The sequence below is a fragment of the Miniopterus natalensis genome, chromosome 12 (genome assembly GCF_054644295.1).
Source record: "Miniopterus natalensis isolate mMinNat1 chromosome 12, mMinNat1.hap1, whole genome shotgun sequence".
NCBI lineage: Eukaryota > Metazoa > Chordata > Mammalia > Chiroptera > Miniopteridae > Miniopterus > Miniopterus natalensis.
The window spans coordinates 65,890,086-65,912,431 of NC_142092.1; the positions used below are offsets into that span (position 1 = coordinate 65,890,086).

A 22,346-nucleotide genomic window follows, 5' to 3' on the forward strand; every position below is an offset into this window, starting at 1 on the left:
GGCCCAGTTGGCAGTCACAGCAGAGGAGCTGGTGCAGGGGTTTGCAGCACAGGCAAGCAAACCAGTTCAGCACAGTGACTCACACAGTCGTTCAGAGATCTACAGCTGTCCATCCGTCCAAGCAGGGCCCCTACAGCATGGCCAACCTAGAGCAAAGCCTCCTGACCCCAGGCTGTCAGCTTCTCCAAAGCCCAAGCCAGGGGAGACCCCTGCAAGCAGAAGAGGCCGCAGCAGTCTGCCCTTCGCGCTTGCTCAGGGACCTCCCTACACTTCCACCTCAAACCTGGGCTGCTTCCAGGCATGCCCCTTTTCCTTTGCCCCAGTGAGACAAAGCCTCACCAGCTTCCCTTCAGAGTCTGACTCAAATCTTTTAGGACATCCCCATCACCAACCTCAGGCCAGACAGATTGTACTCAGAGCATTAATTAGCTACAAAAGCATCCTCAATTTATACAGCCACACCTTAGTCTTCCAGTCCTGCTAGTTTGTTAAATAATCTTTTTCAGTTGGTCTGAAAGAAAATAGCCCTATTTCTAGCCAGGATATCTCGTCTAAAAGGGGGTCAAGACAGAGCCTACATCCCAGCCCCGAGTCTAGAGCAGCTTCTAAGCCTATGAGCTCAAAAAGGCCCTGCAGGGCCCCAGCCAGCTGTTCAGGCCTTACAGCTCCACTGGGCCCTGCCCCACTGCTGCATATCACCCTTCCTGTCAGAACCTGCAATGTGGTGTGATCACCTGCTAATCATTAGCCAAACATTGTTTATGAGCCGTGACTCTTGGGTTTAAATATGTGGACTATAGTTGTAAATACATAATATTTATGTCAACGAAATTACTAAGTGCTCTTTCCAACATATAGCCTATTCTCTAAAATTTGTTAAAAATAACAGTGAACGACAACAACAAAAACCTTAATTTAATCAAAAGCAAATCTTAAAATCATTTTGAAATTAACAGGGTGTTTTCACATGACATATGGATCAGAAATTTTGTCTGTTAAATATGACTTCCATTAAATTGAGGTCTGAAAAAATCAAGGATTTACTCTACACCAACTTTAGCATCTTCCTTCACTCTGTTTCCTTTTTTCCATTCCTGCTGCTTCAAACTACTGCTGCCCACAGCCCAAAATGACCTAACCTAAAGTCTACTGTTAATTACCTGGGACATTTAGCTGACATTTGAATGCAGAGACCAGATTTCATACAAATCATATAAAAGGATCAAGACAGAAAAAATGGAAACAAAGCAGAGAGACTGGGCTCCTACGGGGTGAACTAAGAGGCTGTCCTCACAGCAGCCAGGCTAATCCTGCAGCAAAAAGGATGATTCAGGACCATACATCTCCAGCCAGGACATGCTAACCAGACTTGCTTAAACTGCCTGAGAGGTTGGAGACCATCTCCATGCTACCCACCAGCAGAGGCAGCAGTCTATAGAAATGGCAAAGTTCTGCCAAGAAAAACCAAGATCTTCCTTAGAAGGAGCAAGTAATTAAGATATGAATGACCAGTCAAGGCAGAAAAGAGGCTCGCCCTCAACCTTGACTCCAGGAGGCAATGATTCCACCAAACAGCGACAGCTGAGGAAAGGAGTAACTTCTATCCAATCATTAATTATACAAATATCTTGGGTTTAGGAAAAGCCTCTTGAACAGAATGTAAATCTATCTTATTTGCCTTTAAAGGTAACACCCAGTCCTTGTCTACAGTTTTTGTAACCTTAGAGCATCCTAGAACTCAACCCACTTAGCGCATCCACCAGCAGACGGACGCAGCTGCTCACCCTTCCTCAAAGGCTTCTGAAGTCCACAGATTCATGCCAACTGGCCAGACATGGACAGAGAGACGCATATCCTTTACTCAGGTATCTACCCATTTTTCCTTTTGCTGAAAAGCAACTTCCCAAGTGTGCCTAGGCAGATAGATAAGTGGATAGATGGATGGATAGATAGGTTTTTTCCTAAAATTAACAGAAGGAGGCCTTATGTAGTGATGAGTATAGAGTTTTTTCCTTCCAAAGTGTTGAAATAAACTGGAAGGCAGGAGCTGCAGGAATGCTATTCAGAGAAGCATCTGAGTTGAAAGTCGTCTACGCATGCCACCCGGACTCCTCTCTCTTTTCTTTTCTGTAGTAACTTGCATTCTATCTGCCAGGCAGTGGTGACTCTGAATGTTGGATTCTGGGGCTGGCGGTAATCACCACAATCTTTTCTTACTGATGCGCTGGTAGGAAACTTGGAACTAGCAGGCTGGTATTCTAAGCTTAGCCTTCTAAGCACACTTAAATCCCACAGCAAGTATTTATGAGCCCCTGGCAGCAGACTTGCCAGTGATTTCACCACCACAGCACAAAAGTGAGCCTTTCATCCAGCGCAGATCTGCAGACCTCCCCCACTCTCACTAAATGGGTGCTTTGTGTTTCGTGTCTAACCCCCAGATGCTAGGACAGGCCCCTCCCAAAGCCTGGGCGCACCCAAACCTGTCAGCACTAAGGAACCAATGCAGTTCCCCCAAGTAGGCCGCACACCTGCTTCTCAGCTACCTGCCAGCATAGCTGTGCCCCCCCTCACATACTTTGTGACCTCAGCCAACCTTAGGAAGAACAGTCAACAGTTCCTGAGTACTGACTATGTACCAGGTACTACTCAAAGCACTTTAGTGTATTAACTCAACTGATTCCCAAGCCCATGGCAATTCGCTGGAGGGGGAGAAATTCTTTGGTCCAGATTCCCACATGGTTTCTATTCCCTATTTCTAGCTGTGCTATAGAGCTTACATAACCTAATTTGCATTATGGTGCTATTTAAAAAATCTCCAAAGATCACTGCTTCGAAGCATCAATGGAAGCTGTTAGCTCCTACCTAAAATGATAATGTGAGAAAGGATATCTATTCTTACAACTAGCTCAACTCGAATTCTTGACTTAAAACTGTCTTTCTGGAAGATGCTATTGGAAAGGAAGGGACTCATCCTTATATAAGAAGTCCTAGCTCTATGCTCTGTACATAACCGCTAGAGACACACACATGGGCACGGAAACTCACCTCCGCGGGAGATAGTTTCTTGGCTCTGTGGTTGTCATTCATTTACCATCCATCTCCCTTCCAGGCCTCCTGGTGACACTGAGAAATCCATGGTCACTGGGTGGCATGGCATCAGTACCAGTCTGAATAAAACAGAACCTTTTTTGTTCTGACCACCACAGCCCCACCCCCGACCCCAGCAAGGAGGCACAGGCTTGAGCTCAACAGCAGTTATAGGAAGACCATCCACAGAGCAGGCTGTTTTCAGTTCTAACAGTTCTTAATGGCCCTGGTTTTTAGGGCTCTAGATTGCTAGAATTCTAACTGCTGGGGATGGGATGGGGGAAGTCTCCTTAGTTCATTTCCCTACCTCACTACTTAAAATCTACATTCACTGCAGTTATAAATAAGATCTAAGAAATAGGGCAGTAATAATGAAGGGTAAAATTAGAAGGGTAAAATTCCCCTCATTTGATACAGAAAAAATAAATTTGGTCAGTATCTGAATTAACCAGTTTCTTCTTTGCTATTATTATAAAAACTGCTTTAAAAGGACTGGGGTATCTGTTATTCATTTCATTCAGTTCACTTACTTGAACAGAGGTCCATGAACATAAACCAGAGTTGGTTTCGAGCTGTCAGACTGGCAGGGAAATATTTAAAATGAGTGAATTTTCAAAGAATGCCCATTTTAGTGATGTCAGACGGCCTTATTAATTTATAAATAAACTATTAAATAAGTTAATAATCTTTTGACACTGCCAACGCACTATTTGCCTCCCAATCTAGGATATCTATAATAGACCCAATTCCACCAATGAGACTCTCAGGCTTAAAGCGATCCAGTGGGTAGGCCTCTGTTTTGCTGATACCCAGAAAAGGACCTGGCACATAATAGGCACCTGGCTGTTTGATCAGGACTGGAGTGTGCTTGGTACTAGTCAGCTAGACCTCATACAACTTCTATAGATGCGGAAGCCACATTCAATGTACATACAGATTCAGTATGGAAAAGAAAGTTGTTCCAGCAAATCTTCAAGTTAGTAATAAAAAGAAAACTGCTCCTCAGAGACAAATATAAAACATAAAATTCATTTTAATCTATATATATAAATACAGCCTTAGCACAGAACATCTGACACATGTGAAATGCATTTATGGAACGGGCTAAACTAGGCAAATCCTTATTAAAATATTTGGCCTAACCCTCACATCTTAAACTCCATGATGGTTGAATGAGGTGGGAAATAAATCATCTAGCTGCCTAACCTAGAAAGACAAGTGAGTTGCTGTATGTCTATTTGGTCTCTGTAGACTGCACATTTACCATTTTGAGTACTACCAAAGTTGGTTCTGCAAACAGCTTAACTCAGTAAATTTTATAGTTTCCCATAGTTACCTTAATATTTGGGTGTTTTTTTTTCATTTTCTATTGCTTTTTTTTTTTTCTTTTTTCTTTTTTTTATGGCTTCTTGCTGCTGTTGTATTAGGGCATACAACATAGATCAGAGATTTTCATTTCTCAGAGAAGTTTCTCTCCTTGAGAAATTGGCACTTCGATCTCGCCTGTGTAACAGGCTACATAGAAATGCACCCTGCCAGCACTGTTACCAACCTCGCTGCTTATGAAATCCCAGCACTCTGGCCCAAAGAGTGCCCTGTTAAACCTTCCTAGGCGAACTCTTTCTACCACCGAATTCTTTCAAACAGGTACATGAGTGAAATTCACATATATGCTATATCCTAAGTTTCTACACACACACACACTTAACTCAGCAAAAGTGAAATGTCTCTTGAATAGAAAGTAATCAAACAAGGGGATTAAAACAAATGTTGAAAAAAATTATTTTACATTTAGATCATACAAATTTTTAAAGGTAATGTGATGGCATAAGACCTAAGGGATCAAGTACATCATATATGATTGTCATATATGCATGCATGTTGTGTTCATCGACTTTAATTACTTTTCTCTTTAATCAGAAAGTAAAAGAGCTTACCTTTGTATACTGAGAGCACAGCTTACAGTCACTATATCTCAGCCTATTTTATACAAGTGATATGGCTACGGAGGTCCGAGGAGAACGAGAATAAAGTGAGATAAACGTGCTGAAAACTGCTTAAAAGTATTAACCTGAAATACACAGAGGGTCCAACACCAGTTTTAAAAATACATTAACGAGGTATTCCCAGCTCTTCACTTAATAATGGTGACTGACTGATTCATGATTTTCAGACATTCACCCACATTTTTAAAAAAGGTTAATACCAGGACAGTCTGTCACGTTTTGTCCCCGGGTTAACAGTTTGAGAGGACTACAGACGACCTCAGGACTCCACACTGCACAGCACCGTGCATGGCATTGAGTCAGTGGGAGGTATGTGGGAAACTGCCTGTACCATTACCTTGCACAGGAGATGGGGTGCTCCTGAGCCTGAAGGAACACAGGCTGCAGGTCACAACCCTGGCGGGGCACCAGCCCCCATGCAAAGAGTATGGCTTCAAGGAGGACCCCTATCTCTGAGAAACTATAATAGCACTAACTGACACAGTCAGGAATGCAACTATCCAATTATGTGCTAAAAAAGTGTAAAAACTGTCAGAAGATACAGCACAGCTCATACACTAATTCTAAGTTCTACATTGGTCTGTAAACTCCCTGACAAGAGACTATACACTAGGAGGGGTTGAGTACATATATTGCTAGGTTTCCGAAGGAAAAGTTTTAGAACAGACACCGTGGCTTTGAGTAAAGTATTGCTCTTCTTTAAAATATTCAGTCATTGCTTTCCAAAAGAAGGTGTCAGAGTTGTGTATCTGAAAGCTGGAAAGCCTCAGGGGTCACATTGCTTTTAAGACCAAGACATAGAAATTGCCATTTCAAGCCAGACAACCTGATGGTTCTAGAAGTCAGAGAAGAAATCTTGAGGGCCCAAGTGAATAATAAATGGTGCGACGCTCAGAGGCTGGCAATAGGGGCTGTCAATGAAAAAACCACCTACAGTGGAGAAAAGAGCAGAGAAGCAAAACTTTATGTTAATTTCACAGAATTTGGTGAAGCCAAGAGCTTCATTTATATTTCTCTGCTCTTTCAGCTGTAAGTGGAATTTTCATTACAAAATGGAGGGGGGGTAGGGTAAAGGGGGGGTAGGGGGGACACTTAATTCGTTACAAAATTTAAACAGTTGAACTTGCAATGGTTACCACTTCTAACAAAGGACTGACAGCTCAATTATTTTAAGTAAAGCAGAGAAATGTAAAAGTTTGCAGCAACTGGGCAGGTTTACAACATGGTTAGTAACTTCCAACAAACAACAAAATTAAAAAATAAAAAGGACTTGGTAGAAACCATTTGAAATGACTGCCATCATGTTGGAAAACAGCACAGCTCCCTTTTCACCATTGTACAGGGGTTGAGCTATGAAGCTGAGTCAGCTACTTCAAAAGAATTTTCTAAAGAGAAATCTCCAGAGAGATTCCAACTTGGAATGCAAATTTGACGACCAATTTCAAATGACAATACAGCTGCAGCTGCCAATTAATAGTATTTCAAAAACAAAGAGGACTATTGTAAATATTTTATTAATAAAATCTGGACACTACCAGCCATGCTTTTTCTTCTCAGTGATGGCTCTGTTTCATCCATAGGTCAGCAAAACAAATCAATGAAACATGAAAACTCCCAGCAGAAATGGGCCCTCCTGTTTAGGTCTAACCACTAATACACAGGATGAGAATGGTAAATTCACAGCTACTTCTAGCAAGTGATGAGGTTTTATTAAAGAATCACCCACCACTAACAAGGTCAAGGAGCAGAAGTAACGAACAAATCACTGTGTGATAATAAATAGACATCTGAGAAGTGGCACTAACATTTGCTTTATATTGCCGTTTCACACTCATTTAGTGGTCCCAAAGAATCTGGCACATCAATCTGCCATGTTCTGTGAGGCCCATTCTCACTGAAGGGCACTGTTCCGCTCCCAAAAACAGAATTTTAGAGGGAAGAAGAAAGCTAATTCAAGACACAGCAACTTATAAATCTCGACATGGGACCACACTGTTGCCTTCATGGGGGTGAGTCCCTTAATGAAACCATTACCTTCTAGTAACATCATAGGCTTTCCAAACAAGGTGAGAATGCAAGTGGAAGACTCAGGTCTGCACCCTTTACAGAACAGCACGATGGTACCGACTCATCATTTGTCACCAGCTGAACCAGGTGTCTGAAAAATAAATGCTGACCCATGGCTGAAACCTGTCACTTTTCACAGCAGCACTCAACAAGAACTGGGACAATCGAAGAGCAAGTTTTTATGGGGACCCTGTTGCTGCTTTAGATTCTGATGTAATTGAAGAGGAAAGGAAGACCCTTCAGTGAATCCCAGAAAACTTGCTATGTTCTGTCTGCATGAAAAAAGCGAGGGAGTGAACACAGTGTCTTACAGAGAAGAAGGCCACAAGAACGAGAGGGTGACTGATCGATTAATTTATTTTTTAAAACTTGGGAATTCGGAAACTAAAATAATCACATTCCTCCTTTCCCATCTCTGGGTGGTGCCATCGTTTTGATAAGCAATGCTCGGGTAACAGAACCCCCCGGATCAGGGGAAGCCCTTGTACAGCAGGGCACGAAGGAAGGAGACTGGCTTGGACTCACAACAGCCTTGGCTTTACTTTAGCAGTTTGCTTACAAATGGATGGGTTTCTAGGGTTAAGTTATTATTAGTTTTCAACTCCTTGTAATTTTATACCAAAACATATAAAAAATAATAAGCTAAAACAATATTCGAACCCATATTTTATTGGCTTTAATTACACACTTCAATATTTACAAAGTTAAAGTTAAATGAAAAGTCTCTATTGTATTAAAAAAAAAATAACTACAGCCCGACTTAAGTGCCCTGGGGCAGATACATGTCAGTCAGCTACAACCAGCGGCTGCGTCAGGAACCAGGCAGTACTCTGGGGTACAACAAAGCAGTTTATTTGTGATCAGTGTTTGAGACTCTATACATCCTTCACAAATTTAATTTTACATAATCTGATACTCCTCTTAAACTTTGAACTGCTAGACTTATTTCCCTACAACAGAAGGGCTGGTATAAGTTATTTTCCGGAAATGAGGTACCGTTTCACAGAACTAGTTTCTTTTTTTGTTTGTTTTCAAGTTTTAGAGAACTAAATTTGCATTTGTTAAAATCAAAAAGTAGGAAAGATGTTCTTTACAAATAATTTTGATCAAGTATGTGTTCAAAGAAAGCGGGATAAAAAGGTTTGTCTCTAACATTCTGTGTTGTACTGTACTGTTGTTCAATAGGAATTAGCTTCTGTCATTTGCTAAAAGAATGAGTAGTGGGGAACAGGATATGTTGGGAATTTCATAACGGGTAACAGAACCATTCTCTTGGGTAAACCTACAGAGAGAAGAAACGGAGAGGACTCCAAATAAGTTCGATAATCCAATAAAAATTCCAGGTAAAAAAAATCTTACAATAATTATCATTAACCTTTTCCAGATTAGTCAGTCAACATGTACCATTTTGGAAGAGGCCCACAAATTTCTCACAGACCTCTAATTTTTAAATTGCTCTTAATATTTTGATAATATTCTCCACTCCAAATTAAGATGGCTAAAAGCAACTTCATATGAGTGAGCTGCCATGATTGCTAAAGATCAAAAGCAGTGCTGCTGATTCATATGCTAAAGTGACTCTAGAAATGCACATTCGCTCTCCATTTGGCAAATCAAGTTTTACAGGAGAAACAGGGATTGTCAAGATTCAAAGCACATAGCTCCGTGCAGGCCTGAGCTCCCCAGAAAGACAGCTCCAAGTGGAGGCATGACCAGGTGTTTAGCTTATTAATGGCTATTGCCAATATTGGCATGGCAAATCTGGAAAGATTAATAATTACTTTCTTAATTTTGTAATTAATGAGTTCTTGTGGCCTCGCAAACTTCTGCATACTCAAGCATGATTTTGAATCTGCTCCTATTTCTATTCTAATCTTTAACCTATGGAGAAATCACAAAGCAGCAACAGCAGGTATTCAAGAGCACCAGATGATCAGAGGGAAATTACCCCACATGCAACAGCTTTACAAAGGCCAAAAGACATATTTACCTTACAGCCAAAATAAAGCATCGTTTTAGTAGGTTGGCATCACAGTAACATTTAAAACCAAATCTTTTATGTGAAAAATGGGGGCATCAGATTTCACCAGCTTTGGAAGTCAGTTATATGGCACATGGAGGGGAGGAGCCTTCTGCAGGGGGGCTCAGAGCCGCAAGGTGAAAGTACAGTGTTAGAGGAAAGGGAGGAACGAGATAAAAAAAGATTGAGGGAAAACGTGAATGCAGCCTAGAGCCTAGATATAAAAGTGCTTTAAAAGGAAAAACAGAGGTCTAGCAAACCTTAAAAAGACCATGAGACTGACTATGTCTACAAGAAAGACAAAGGCGGGAGACCTGCCAGGAGGCAGATGCTCTGGTGCTCACACAGACAAGCCACAGGGAGGCTAGCGAGTAAAATGTGTCCGATATACTGAGCAGGCCTGACTCACAGGAAGGAGGCGGTAGTCAGGACATCCAGAATCAAAAAGGAGCTGGACAGTTTGACTTCAGAGGCAATTCTGGGTGAAAGCACACCCTTGAATGAACCCCCACTTCCTGCTCATCAAGATCTGAGAAGAAAGGAATCTGGGGAAGCCTTGACCCCACCAGTGTGCCAGAGGGGACCTTCAGGTAAAGGATTCAACTTCAGACTCTGCACTTTGCCTTGGAGAAAACTCACCCCACATATGTGACCCTTGCAGCTTCTCCACATCTTTCCAGGATATAAATTGTCTATCTTAATGGGGAAAGAGGTCAAACTGTTCACTTTCTACTCATTTCCACAGTAATGAAACCAGATGAAGCTTCAATTTAGCAGTGTCTTAAGGACCCATGATTTCCATCCAAACAAAAATGGAAAAGTTGATGCATGAAGAGAGAAAGCATAATGAAAGGCCTTGAGGTTCATGGAGAGGACTAAAGCCCAGGCAGCCATACATCCAGGGTCTTCCCCGTCTGTGTACATTCGTGCCCAGCCAGGCCACACTGACACACACACACATGCACACACACGCTCTCTCATGAGTACACACGTTCGCTCCCTTCTTCTCTCAATGACAAACATCCTGCAGATGGCTGATTCTAGAACATGTAGCACCTAAATTAGGAAAATGTCTAAGAGAGCATATCACTGACTCCAAACCTATTGCCTCCATTGCCACATAAACCACATTCAAAAGTTATCCAAAGGGCCATGAGGTTCACTTCTGCATTTGCTTTTATGTTTTATTTGCAGAGGGAGAAGGACGCTCCTGTGATTTTCTTACTGGTGCACAGATGTTCTGCAGCAAGCACGTAAGGAACACTGCTGGTGATGCCCCATCACCTCTCTAGGACTGTTTACGCCACCTCTAAAGCAAAATTTCTGGAAAAGGGTATGGCTACGAATTTGAAGTGAGCATTTCCTATCCCTAACATAAATCACCCGCAGTTCAGTTTCCAACCAGAAACTTAAGTGTAGCTACATAACTGGCAGGCAGCCAAGCTAGAAACTGCATATGGCCCTTCAGTAGCCTTTGAATGGAGTATAAGTTGGCTGTAAGAACTACTTAAAATACTTAATTTCAGTATGGTCAGAAACAGGCAATTAGAACAAGCAGTCCTTCAGTCAGGCAAAGCGAGAGAAGAGCAACTCCAACCAAACCCAGAACCACAAGGTTGTGGCATTTTCAAAGGGAATTTAAGTTGGGTCACTGGAATGAATAGGTCTGAGATCCTGCAATTCATTTAAAGAAACCCTAGATACAAACTGTGCTTGGGATTGCTGTGATACAGTTGTTAATAGGAGAACCCAGTAAGACAGTGTACATACCATAGGCAGGGGCAGCTGTGCTGTAACCATAGGGTGTTCCATAGCCTAGTGCAAAGAAGAAGAGAGCAGATCAGTCCAGGACAAAGGGCAGCTGGCACTGGCCCGATTCACAAGTACCACCGGGCCTGGCACTGTGGGCCCCGAGGACTTCTTCCAGATACTGGATGAATGAGAACCATTCCAGGTTGGCTCTAGTCTACCAATCCCTTCAGGCGTGCTGAGAGGAGAAGATTTCTGCATGGCCTACAAGGCTCCCCTGACCTACAAGAGCATCGTGTCTCAGTCTCACTGTGCTTACCATACTGTATTATAATTATCGACTCCTTGTCTGTGTTCCTGGAGAGGCAGAGACACTCTGCAACACCTGAACCTAGAAGAATGTCTAGCAGATAGTAACCACGAGCTAAATATAGTTTGTTGAACAAAGGAATACTCAGAACCACTCTAATGACCAATTTCTCAGAGCTGGAAAACAGAACTTTTCAAGTCTCTTTCCAGAAAGCAGTGACAGAGCAGGCTGGAGCCTCAACTGCCATTTAAGAGGGCACATGGGTCAGGCTGTGGGCATGTCTTGTTGCTACCTGAATTCCTGGCCCCAGGACAAGGTCTCTTAGGAAACAGTAAAATTGACATTAGCATCTGCTACCTATGAAAAAAGGCTCATATTGCCAATAGAAACAAATACAAAGAACACAGAAGATTTTGAGTCAGTTAGTTCTGGCACAAGTTTCTCATATGTCCTTAGACATGTTATCTCTGACTTGCCATTTTTTCATCTGTAAAATGGGAAACCTTCCAAGCTACTTTATAGTGTTGTAGGGATTAGGAACCTTTAATCTTTCAGTAAAACAACTTTAAAAAATATAAATACTAAATCACTTGGGTAAATTTCTAGGAAAAATAGGTTTCTAAAATAGAACAAGGGCACGAAATGTACATGGACCCTTCACATTGTACCCACAACAAAGCAAGCTCTTTTACATTACAACCCCTTTGTATCACTTCTCCTGCTCAGAATTTTTTTTCCTCCTTCTCTAACCAACTGTAACTCATCATTTAGATCAGGACCAACTATCACCTCCTCTGTGAAGTCTCCCAGGCTTTCTGGTTACTCCGTTGCCCACTCATGTTACAGCTTGCATCACACTGCATGGTGTTTACTCAAGTGTCTGTTCCTACCCCATCTGACCCCAGGCATTCACTAAGACAGATGCTAGGTCTCGGTCATCTTTGAATGCCCAGTTCCAAATTTCTTGTTTGAAACAAAACACTCAAATGTACACTGAACAAGTAAACTGCTTTTAGGGACTAATTGAAACATTTCCTGAAAGATGAAATTTTTTCACTTTTTAAGTCTATACTTTAGTCATACAAAACTGGGGGTAGTATAACTTAGTCTCAATTTTACTCTTAGTGTTTGATGCTCACTAGTTATTTTAAGAGAACACAATGTACCTGAAATAAGCAGTAGGAACAGTATCAGAGGCCAAAAGAGGAATTTATGCTTAAAAAAGTGAGTTGTGGATCAAATCCAGGAAAAGGCTGGTTGGCTAAGGCTATAGTTTCAAGGGTTTTACCAAAACCACCTTAGAGAGAGAGGAAGCTAAATTATTTAGCTGGTCACTGAGCAGGCCATTGGGGCTCTAATCCTGACTTCACCTCTCACTAGCAAGGTGACTTTGAAAAGTACCTGTTCTTTAACCCCTCTGAACCTCACAGTGTTCTGTAGTAATTTAGTTGGCAGAAAAATGTAATTAAATATTTGTAAAAATACTTAACTACAGCCCCTGCTGCACAGCATATACAGTACTCCACAAATGGCATATAGTCTATTCATAATCTAAACCGGTCTCATCTGAATCTTCTCTAGGCTGTAAAAGAACTTCATTTTTAAAAGCTTCAGGAGACAGGCCTTTCACAGAGGTCAGTGTGATGACGTCAATGTGATGACATAAGAGAGAAGCTGCTACAGGGCAGATGCGCCTGGCAACAGCAGACATGAATGCTTCCCTTCACATTTACTGTCGCTAGACAACAGCTGCAGGAGGTAAACGTTCAAGACTAAGCAACCACAGACACAAGCAGGTGAAGCCCCAATAGAAGATGTAATCAAAGGCAAGAAAGCTCATCTCAATAACTTGCCTATTCTTGTTAAGTGAAAGCTGCTTCCTTTAAACAATGCATTAAATAAGGCAAAAAAATTATTAAATTTCAGTAAATAGTGAGATGCACAGAAGAACGTCCTAATTTTGGACACAGACTGTACTGAGCTATATCTACCCCCCCCCCACCCTAACACTCATCTTTCAGTGCCCTCTGTCTCCTTAAAAGGCACAATCACCCAGTCTAATCCCTCCAGCTAAACATCCTAGGAGGTACCCTGGAAACTTCTCTCTTTTTCATTCTCCATATTAAATCCATCAGTTTTGCTTCTGAGGAAACCTTCAATCTATTCACTTCCTGTCATCCACTGGAGACACCCTCATTGCTTCTTGCCTGGGCTACTAGTTTACGAAAACCTTAATTTGTCATGCCCACTTCTGTTCCTACAATCTATTCTTCACACTATAGACTGATCTTGAAAAACAAAGTCTGATCTCGTCACTTCTCTCCTTAGAATCCTTCGTGACATCCCTTAGGATTCTAAGACCAAATTCTAAGCCATGGCCTCCAGGACTGGGCCTGAGCACCCAGCTTTAGCTGGACTCACTCCCCTATCCTCACCCCAGGGAATCTCCACATTGCATTCTGGCCTTCGAAGTCTTCAAATGAGCCAAGCTCCCTACCACCAGCACCACAAGGTCTCTGTACAGGCTCTTCCCTCTGTGTGAAACTCTCTTCCACCCCCCACTCTTCCCCAAGTTAGCTCCTACTTGCACTTCAAAGCTCAGTTCAAGTGTTACTTCTTCAGGGAAGCCTTCAGGGAGCCAGCAGGCTAGATGAGGTTTCTCTGTTATATCCTCGCATAGCATCATGTCCTCCTTCAGCAAATCACCTCAGCCTGTAACAGTGATTCTGTGTCCCCACTGAATACATTCTGCTCCTCAATCTGTGGAACAGTCTTTAGCTTCCTCATTGTCAAAACACGTCCCTTTAACCACGTGCAACACTGCTCATCTGTCACTTCCCTCCAGAAAGCCTCTAGTCACTCAGTGGATTCCGTGAGAAAACCCAAGACGTTCTGTAGATTCTCTTCCTTTCAATTTTTGTGCCCACCCATCCTATACCCGTGTTATGTTTCCAGAGATTGTGTATAGCCCTGGAAAATAAAGGAGACACTGTTCCTTAAACTTTGGCGCAGAAAAGGAGGCAGATCTCTTACGGATTGTACTGTACCTGGAGCTATGTAGCCAGGAGCAGCTGCAGCCCCAACAAAAGCTCCCCTTGTTAGAGTTCCTCTTCCTCTGCCCCGAACAGCCTGGACTGCTGCAGACACAGCTGTATTCACAATACCCTTTGCCTGTTGAAAATATAACACATTTTCATTACTGAGAGAAATAAGAACTATCATCCTATCGTCTCTGTAATGTACAACCTCTAATGGGAAACTTGAGCCTATAGATGAGACAGCGCGTCATCTATGACCTTAAACCTTCACTTTATCACCTGCAGAATAAAAATGACAGCTACCTTACAGAGTTGTTCTGGAGAATATGCTGAGCACATAAAGTATGCAAATAACTTCCTTTCACTTGAGGGTTACCCAAAAAGAGTGCATTTCCTACATACAAATTTCAGTATCAAATTATATCCAAAGTCAATTGAGGCCTGACTAATTATAGACACTTGATCAAAATCCATTGACTTCTCTGGCTACAGACAAAAAATACTGCAACAACAAAGCCAACTGAACAAGCAGGGAACCTGAATGGGGTTTCTGTAAAAGAGGACTCAGCCCGGGAGACAAAAGATGCGGATGCCAGTTTCTGCTCTAAGTTATCAAGACCTCAGGAAAGTCATGTGATTTCCTTGAGCCTGTTTCTTCTGCAGGGGGGTATCATTAAGTGAATAAATAAATACCAACTCTGAAGTCCCCTGTTGCTCTAAAAGGCCACGGAGTCTGGTGCAGTCCCACAACCTCTCTCTAGGGGAGTCTCCCCAGTTACTATGAAAGGAGGCTAATGATACCTGCTTTGCTTGCCTACTTCAGCACAGAAAAAGCAATGTGGAATACAGATATAAAACTCCGAAAAGTCCAATGAATCAAAGAGTAACAGCACACAGAGCTGCTAAACATCCCTTTCCAAAACTAAAATTCTAAGAAAAGCAAAGGATATCTAGTTTTAAATTAAATATTATACTTACTTTTTAATGAAAAGATGCAACAAAAACTCAAGCTAGAAACTACTAATATTCCCTACTATAAAACAACATACAGGGAAGGAGGCAGAGCCTCAAAGCTCACTGTACAATCAAGTCAACAGTATCTCAGAGTGCACACATGTTTATCTCACATGGAAATACCATCACCCTCTGCTCCTCCTAGGTCAGCCTCTCCTGCTAGTGGGAATGGGCAGAAGGCAGTTTCAAGGTTGAATATATTATGCACAGAGAACCGCCATTTTTCTTTCTGGCTGAAAAAAATCAACCCACACATCCAAAACAGACTGCTTCTTGGCTGTCAAGCATATCGAACACAGGAGTTTTATAGCTACTAGTATGGAAATTTTCTAAAAATGAGTAAACCTCAAAGCAGACATTGTTTTAAACACAGCTTATTCAAAAGTAGTCAGGAAGCAACAATCTGGCAGTAACAGAGTGACCTCACACAAATCAAGCTCATTCCCACTAGAACCAAACTTAACTACCTAATAAGCCTTTGCACATAGGCTTTTTAAACACAAAAATGAACTGGCCAATTACAAGATGTAACTCATAGGAAAATACACCAAAATAAACAAGGTAACAATGATTTTTCTCCTAATTTAGAACATATTCTAGAAGATTTAGGAAAAGAAATTTCTTTCTACGCTTATGCTTTCTACACGTCTTCCTCTGTAATTTAAACTTTATTTTTATTTAATCTCAGTAAAAGTTACTTTTACTTATATTTTGAATCCTAAAATTTAAGCAGTTTATTATAGTAAATAAAAGAAGTTGAACACAAAGCAAGTTTCTAAGATGGATATAACATGCAATAGTAGAATGCCCATGTCTTTGGAAGGAGAAGGCCCTGGTTTTAAAGGGAACCTCTGCCATCAATCAGCTAGCTATGTTACCACATGCAGTTCCTTAATTTGGGGGGGCCTTGTTTCCTCATCGATAAAATAAGATCAATTCTACCCTCCTACAATAGAGTTAGCATAAATAAAAGAAACTGTCTAACACAAAATCTTAAATAATCTAAGCTTCCTTCTATCAATCTAAATATTTTAACTGCTTTTTTTCTATCACACAATAATATAGTGAGACATTATTACACAAGTACTCTCCATGAAGGAGAGAATGTGTCTTGTATTTATTTCTGTATCTCTTCCCCTCACAACCATGCATGTGGCATATGTCTAGAAAATATTTTTGAATGCATTTAAAAAATGGTTAGAATAATCTGTTATCCAAAAACACAGAATCAGGAGGCCAACTTTTCCAAGTAACTTTAGCAGCACTGACATTCCCAATCACAGAAGAAGCAACACAGGGTCAAGTTCTACTGTGCCACCCCCAACAGAAAACCCAAAATACTGCAAAAGTTCAAAACTGGACAGGAAATGGAAGAGCATCTACAGACTGATGAAAGTAAGCCCAAGTCCTCTTAGCAGCTTCCCTAAACCAGGCAAATGCTAACACCTCATTCAAGTCCAAATTTCTCAACACTCTACCTCATCAAGAGGGACCTGAAGCCCCCAAATGATGCCAACAATCTCTTTTTAATATATAATTCGCCTAGAACAACCACAGAACAGGAAATCAGACACATTTATACTATTAATGACCTAACCCAGAGTAAACGTTGCTAAATCCAAGAAAAACAATTTTAGAAAAAGCTAAAGTGGCACAAAAACAGAAAAGGAAACTTAATTCTGGTAACATTTTTCAAAGGGATTACAAAGGGTTAATGCTCAACTCATACCTGAGGGATAATCTTCTTTTTCTTATTATTTGCTGCATTGGGTCCAGAAAACAGCTTCTCCAGGGCAGCTAACGCTGCACTCGCCTTTGCCACTTTCTTATTTGGACCTGCACCTCTGAATTTCTGTCCGTCTACTTCTACCTAAAATCAGGAACAACACTGCGGTTACCCCTGCGATTCCTCTATGTAGTTTAACAATGGATCATAACACAGAAAACACCAAAAGTCAAACAGCGCCATAAGAATCGACTCTGTCAAAAACTTCTTTACGTATGAGCTCAGGCTGTCCTGTCTCTGAGGGGAAATACGGTTGGCTGGTATCTAGATACACACCTCCATCACAAAGCGCTTGTCATGGCTTCCACCAGTCTCCGAGATGAGTTCATACTTAAGACCTCTTCTTTTTTCATTGAGCTCCATTACAGGATTTTTGCCACTTGCTGTGAGGATAGGGCCCTGAGTTCTTACCTAAAAGGAGGTTCAATCAAGAGAGATTTCAAAGTATTAAATTTCGTATTATACAATTATACTATGTCTCTGTTGAAAAAGAGACTCTCAATTGTCTTTTAAAGCATTCAGGTCCTTTTGGCCGGAACCGCCATCTGCCAGTAATTAGCCAAAATGACCAACACAAAGGGAAAGAGGAGAGGCACCCGCTATATGTTCTCTAGACCTTTTAGAAAACATGGAATTGTTCCTTTGGCCACATACATGCGCATCTACAAGAAAGGTGATATTGTAGGCATCAAGGGAATGGGCACTGTTCAAAAAGGAATGCCCCACAAATGTTACCATGGCAAAACTGGAAGAGTCTACAATGTCACCCAGCATGCAGTGGGCATTGTTGTGAACAAACAAGTCAAGGGCAAGATTCTTGCCAAGAGAATTAATGTACGCATCGAGCATATTAAGCACTCTAAGAGCCGAGATAGCTTCCTGAAACGTGTGAAGGAAAATGATCAGAAAAAGAAGAAAGCCAAAGAGAAAGGTACCTGGGTTCAACTGAAGCGTCAGCCTGCTCCACCCAGAGAAGCACACTTTGTGAGAACCAATGGAAAGGAGCCTGAGCTGCTGGAACCCATTCCCTATGAATTCATGGCATGATAAGTGTTAAAAAAAAAAAAAAAAAAAAGACCTCTATACTGATAAAAATGTTTCTCTTAATTGGGTAGAAGTGTGGTATCCCTTCCCCCAAAAAAATAATTAAAGAAAACTTTGTGCCCTGAAAAAAAAAAAAAAAAGCTAACGCATGATCACCTCCATATACAAATGACAAAGTATCTTTAAAGGTATGGAAATTCTACAAGCAATAAACCTCGCAGTCAGTCATCTGGCCAGCCTGCCTTTGAAGCAGGGTTGTCCCAGCAGATGAGTATTCTAGAGTAATGTAGCTTTGCCATTACATGGCACTCTAGGGTCTGATCTGTGGTGTTTGTGATCTAAGACTAATAATCTAAATGACTAACAAAATAGATAAAACAGTTGAGATTCAAATGATACCTGAGTGTTCACTGTTTTTTCATCGTTAGGATTACGAAAAAACTCAATTTAGGAGGTGGAAAGAAAAGGCCCACTCATACCTCTCAGTCTCTCTAAAGAGTTTTGAGGGCACCTAAAACTAAAAATCAGTGGGCTACAGACTATGGATACTGAAATGTAAAAATAATAATAAAGGTAGTTACTCCCTGTCCTCAAGGAGCTAGAGTGTAGTGGGAGGGACTGATATAATCACTGTAAAACAGTGTCTGTTATAGAACAGACTTAAGTTATGGAAACACAATAGAAGGAATCACTTTCTAGGGCCATCAGGATAGTTCTGGAATTAACAATGTGAATCCACCCATAAAAGGGAAGTGCCACACCATCCTGAGGAGGAAACAAAGGAGACAGGCATTCTGGACAGAAGAAATGGCAGGAGGTTCAGCTGGGCTGAATGAAGGGGTGAGGAGACTAAGGCAGGACCTCACTGCAAACACCCCTGATGAAGCCAGATCATAAGGACTGTGTACCAGGCACAGGGGCTTCGTGTCATGGACAGTGGAAGCCAATGAAAAGACTTTCATCTGGGAAAGTTCATAATTCAATTTGTGTTGTAGAAAATTGCTCGAGGAGTGGTAGAAAGGACTGACTTGAAGAAGGACAAGAGTGGAGGGAAGAAAAGTAATTCATGTAAGAGTGTCAAGGCTCAAATGGAGAAGTTAGCAGCAAAAAGAAAACCGTAAATAACACAACTGTGATTTTGAGGAAGACCCAAAGATTAAGGACTTTTTGAGGTTAGAGATCATGTCTTTAATTCCACCACAGTAATTGCTCAAGAAATGCTGAACAAAGAAGTGAATGCTCCAAAGAATTATTACGTATATAAACCTAACGGACAGCAAGAGTCTCTTAATGAGAGCTCTATGCTGATTTGATAAGTGGTTGATGCTGTAGAAGTGAAACTAGTTTTAAAGACAAATTTAATAAACATCTCTGGGTCTTTTATAATAAATAACACCTCTTAAAGAGCTCTTATAATACACATTTTTAAAATTTCAAGGCAAATTTCCAGTCTCCAGCTTTAAAAAGTAGTAATTCTTAAAACTAGTCGATGGTAATCTCTGCTTTCCAAATCTGAAATCACTTTTATAAAAATGAGTCAAGACATAAAATATTTGCATTCTCATCAGTTACTCCTACTTTAGTGATGGAGGGGGCTCTGTCTCACCCTCTCCCACATCACATCACAGAGAAACAAAAGCAGTCGTGCAGTCACACCAAAGTTCCATATACTCGTGGCTGCTATTAGCACAGCCACGCTGCCCTCTCCCTTCCTAATTCCCTTTGAACTTAAGGGTCTGAGCTTCCTAATCAATGAGATCTTTCTTTTCTTAGTATTTCCAACACTGCCAGCAAAGCATCTTGCCCTGCCTGTGACTACCACCTGTGAATGACTGACTGGTCCTCTCAGAGCCAGGTACCACATCTTCTACCCTCCACGTTGCACAGAGAATCAGGCGTGATTTCCACAAGCCTCAGTCCCCATTAGGCCCCTCCACACTGGCCCACCTGGCATTTCCAAACATTTTCTTTCACAAGTCCTTTATACCCACTAGTCTGATCTAGAATGCCTTCTTTCCATCTCTTCCCTAAAAACTACTCATCCTCTAAAACCTAGCTCACATTTTACTCCCTCAGATTTCACACGTGTCTAAGTTTCACAATCCCTTCCTTCTTGGAGATTTTACATGATTATATTCATTCTGAATCACAGAGCTTATCACATTACAGAATAATTAGTTATAAACACATCTTTTGCCCTTCTGGCCTGAGGGCATCTTGAGGCTCTGGACACAATTTCTTCAGCAACTGGCAGTAAGCAGGTACTGAAAAGAGCTTAGTCCTTAATAAATACTCATTCTTACAAATGACAACTTTTTTAAAATGTTAATGTAAGCTCTTGCTGTCACTTGAAAGCGAATTTTCCATATGTAGAATGCAATGAACAAGGCTCCACGAATTCCCAAATAAGCTGTGAATACACTGCATGGATTCTGTCCCGTTTTGTTGTCTGTGGTAATAAGCTCACAGGCCAGGACTTCCCCAGAGTCTGAGGAATATGCGAGGTCAAGCTACATGCCTTTCTCAGAGCCAGTCCAACTCAGTGATGACCCACTGCCCCCAGATTAGCGCAAACTTCAAATAATCCTAAATTTCTTCCACTAGATCTTCTGTTTCTTTGCTCTAAAGTTAGTGTTAATATACTTGTGAAATGCAGCAAAAGGGAAATGCTAGTTAAATATGCTGTGCAGTGAGTGCACAGATATTTTTATTTGTGTGTTTTTTAAAATTTTCACCTGAGGATATGTTTTTACTGATTTTTTTTTTTCAGAGAGGGGAAAGGGGAGAGGCAGAAAGAGCGAGAGGGAAAGAGAGGAGAGAGAAACAGAGACAGACAGACATTGATCAGTTGTTTCCTGTACTCGCCCCCACAGGGGATTGAACCCACAACCAAGGCATGTGCCCTGGACCAGGAATCCAACCAGCAACCTTTCATTGCATGGGATGATGCTCCAACCAACTGAGCCAAACCGGCAAGGGCTTTTTACGGATATTTTTAGAATTAAGTGGGGGGGGGGGGGGGGGGGGCGGGGCGGACGACATACACAAGATGTAAAATTTCATAAAATGTCCTCATAAAAATACTTACAGAAAAAAAGGCTGGATGAATAAAAATTAAAAAAAAAAAAAAGGGGGCTGGATGGAAATAAACCAAAATATTAAAATGGCTGCCTCTGGGACATATACGTTTGTATATACTTTTGATTTTATTTATATTTTTCTATTATCTCTCAAATTTTCTACAATGAATATTATTTTCTAAGGAAAAAATATACAAGTATACCTCTAAGGTACTGGAGGTTTCAGTTGTAGAATTTCCAGTATTATTGCTTGAGTTTGAAGACACTGTTTCATTTTTGCTTTCATTATCTGATTTTTCATCGGAACTCATACATTCAATATCTGCATCAAAGCCTGTTGGGTATCCCATTGCCTGCAATACCTGTACAAATTACATTAAGATTCAGTTCTATTCAAACAACAGACACCACAGAGAACAGGTGAAATACTGAGAACAACAGTTTCAAACCCACAACATTTGAATCCAAGAACTACCTTATAAGAAAAGCAAGACGGTACTACATCTGCAAATCCTTGGTTTTACCTACCAGGTAACACCATAAAAATGGGAAAGCCTCCTCAGGGTAATTAGGGTTAAATAAAATATGTCAGAAATGCAAACCCAAGGTTGCTCCTGGTTCATTTAATTTGGCATAAGAGATTGAGAAAATAAACAGCATAGCCAAGTTTAACCAATGAGGTGAGGGGAAAAGTAAAATAGACCATTGTAAAAAGAACATTGGACTAGAAAGGAAAAGACATGAGGGTCTAATCCTATATTTCTCTGCTGGTCCTCAATTTTCCAATTTGCAAGACAGGAAGACTGATTAGTCGACCTCTAAATTCTATGATTCAACCCACTAGGAGAAAATAGCACAGAAAGGCAATCAAGAAGTTTTCTTTACCTTGGAACCAATTTTCTGGTGAATTACAAAATAACATCTGAAGCTTTCTACTACTGACCTCTCTGCTTTTAACTGAAACCATAACTGAGACCTGAAAGAAAAGATTCAATCTCTAGGTTTATTCTCTCTACAGAGTGAACCAGGAACATTTTAGGTTTGTATTTCCATCCCTTCCTCACAAGGCTTGGCTTCCTCCAGTGTTCATTCTTCTTATAGTTCCATTCAATACCTGGCATTTCTCATCTCTTTTAAAATAAGGT

General features: G+C 41.0%; 1 protein-coding gene and 1 pseudogene across 4 annotated transcripts in view; one reads left to right on the forward strand and one right to left on the reverse strand.

Moving 5' to 3' along the window:
• Positions 1 to 2,471: 2,471 nt before the first annotated feature.
• Positions 2,472 to 22,346, reverse strand: part of STRBP (spermatid perinuclear RNA binding protein) — a 53,757-nt gene continuing 33,882 nt past the window's right edge. The window contains exons 12-18 of one of the 4 annotated variants that reach the window (XR_015715422.1): positions 21,405 to 21,563; positions 17,354 to 17,488; positions 17,021 to 17,161; positions 14,287 to 14,410; positions 10,951 to 10,995; positions 3,618 to 5,158; positions 2,472 to 3,167 (exon numbers count right to left, since the gene is read on the reverse strand). Coding sequence is in view for 3 of the 4 variants with exons in the window: in XM_087822899.1 (XP_087679025.1) it covers positions 5,929 to 6,023; positions 10,951 to 10,995; positions 14,287 to 14,410; positions 17,021 to 17,161; positions 17,354 to 17,488; positions 21,405 to 21,563 (699 nt within the window). In the remaining variant the exon portion in view is untranslated. The other 3 variants (XM_016210952.2, XM_087822899.1, XM_016210951.2) reach the window with 3 other exon arrangements.
• LOC107535474 (large ribosomal subunit protein eL21 pseudogene) lies at positions 17,607 to 18,277 on the forward strand (annotated as a pseudogene).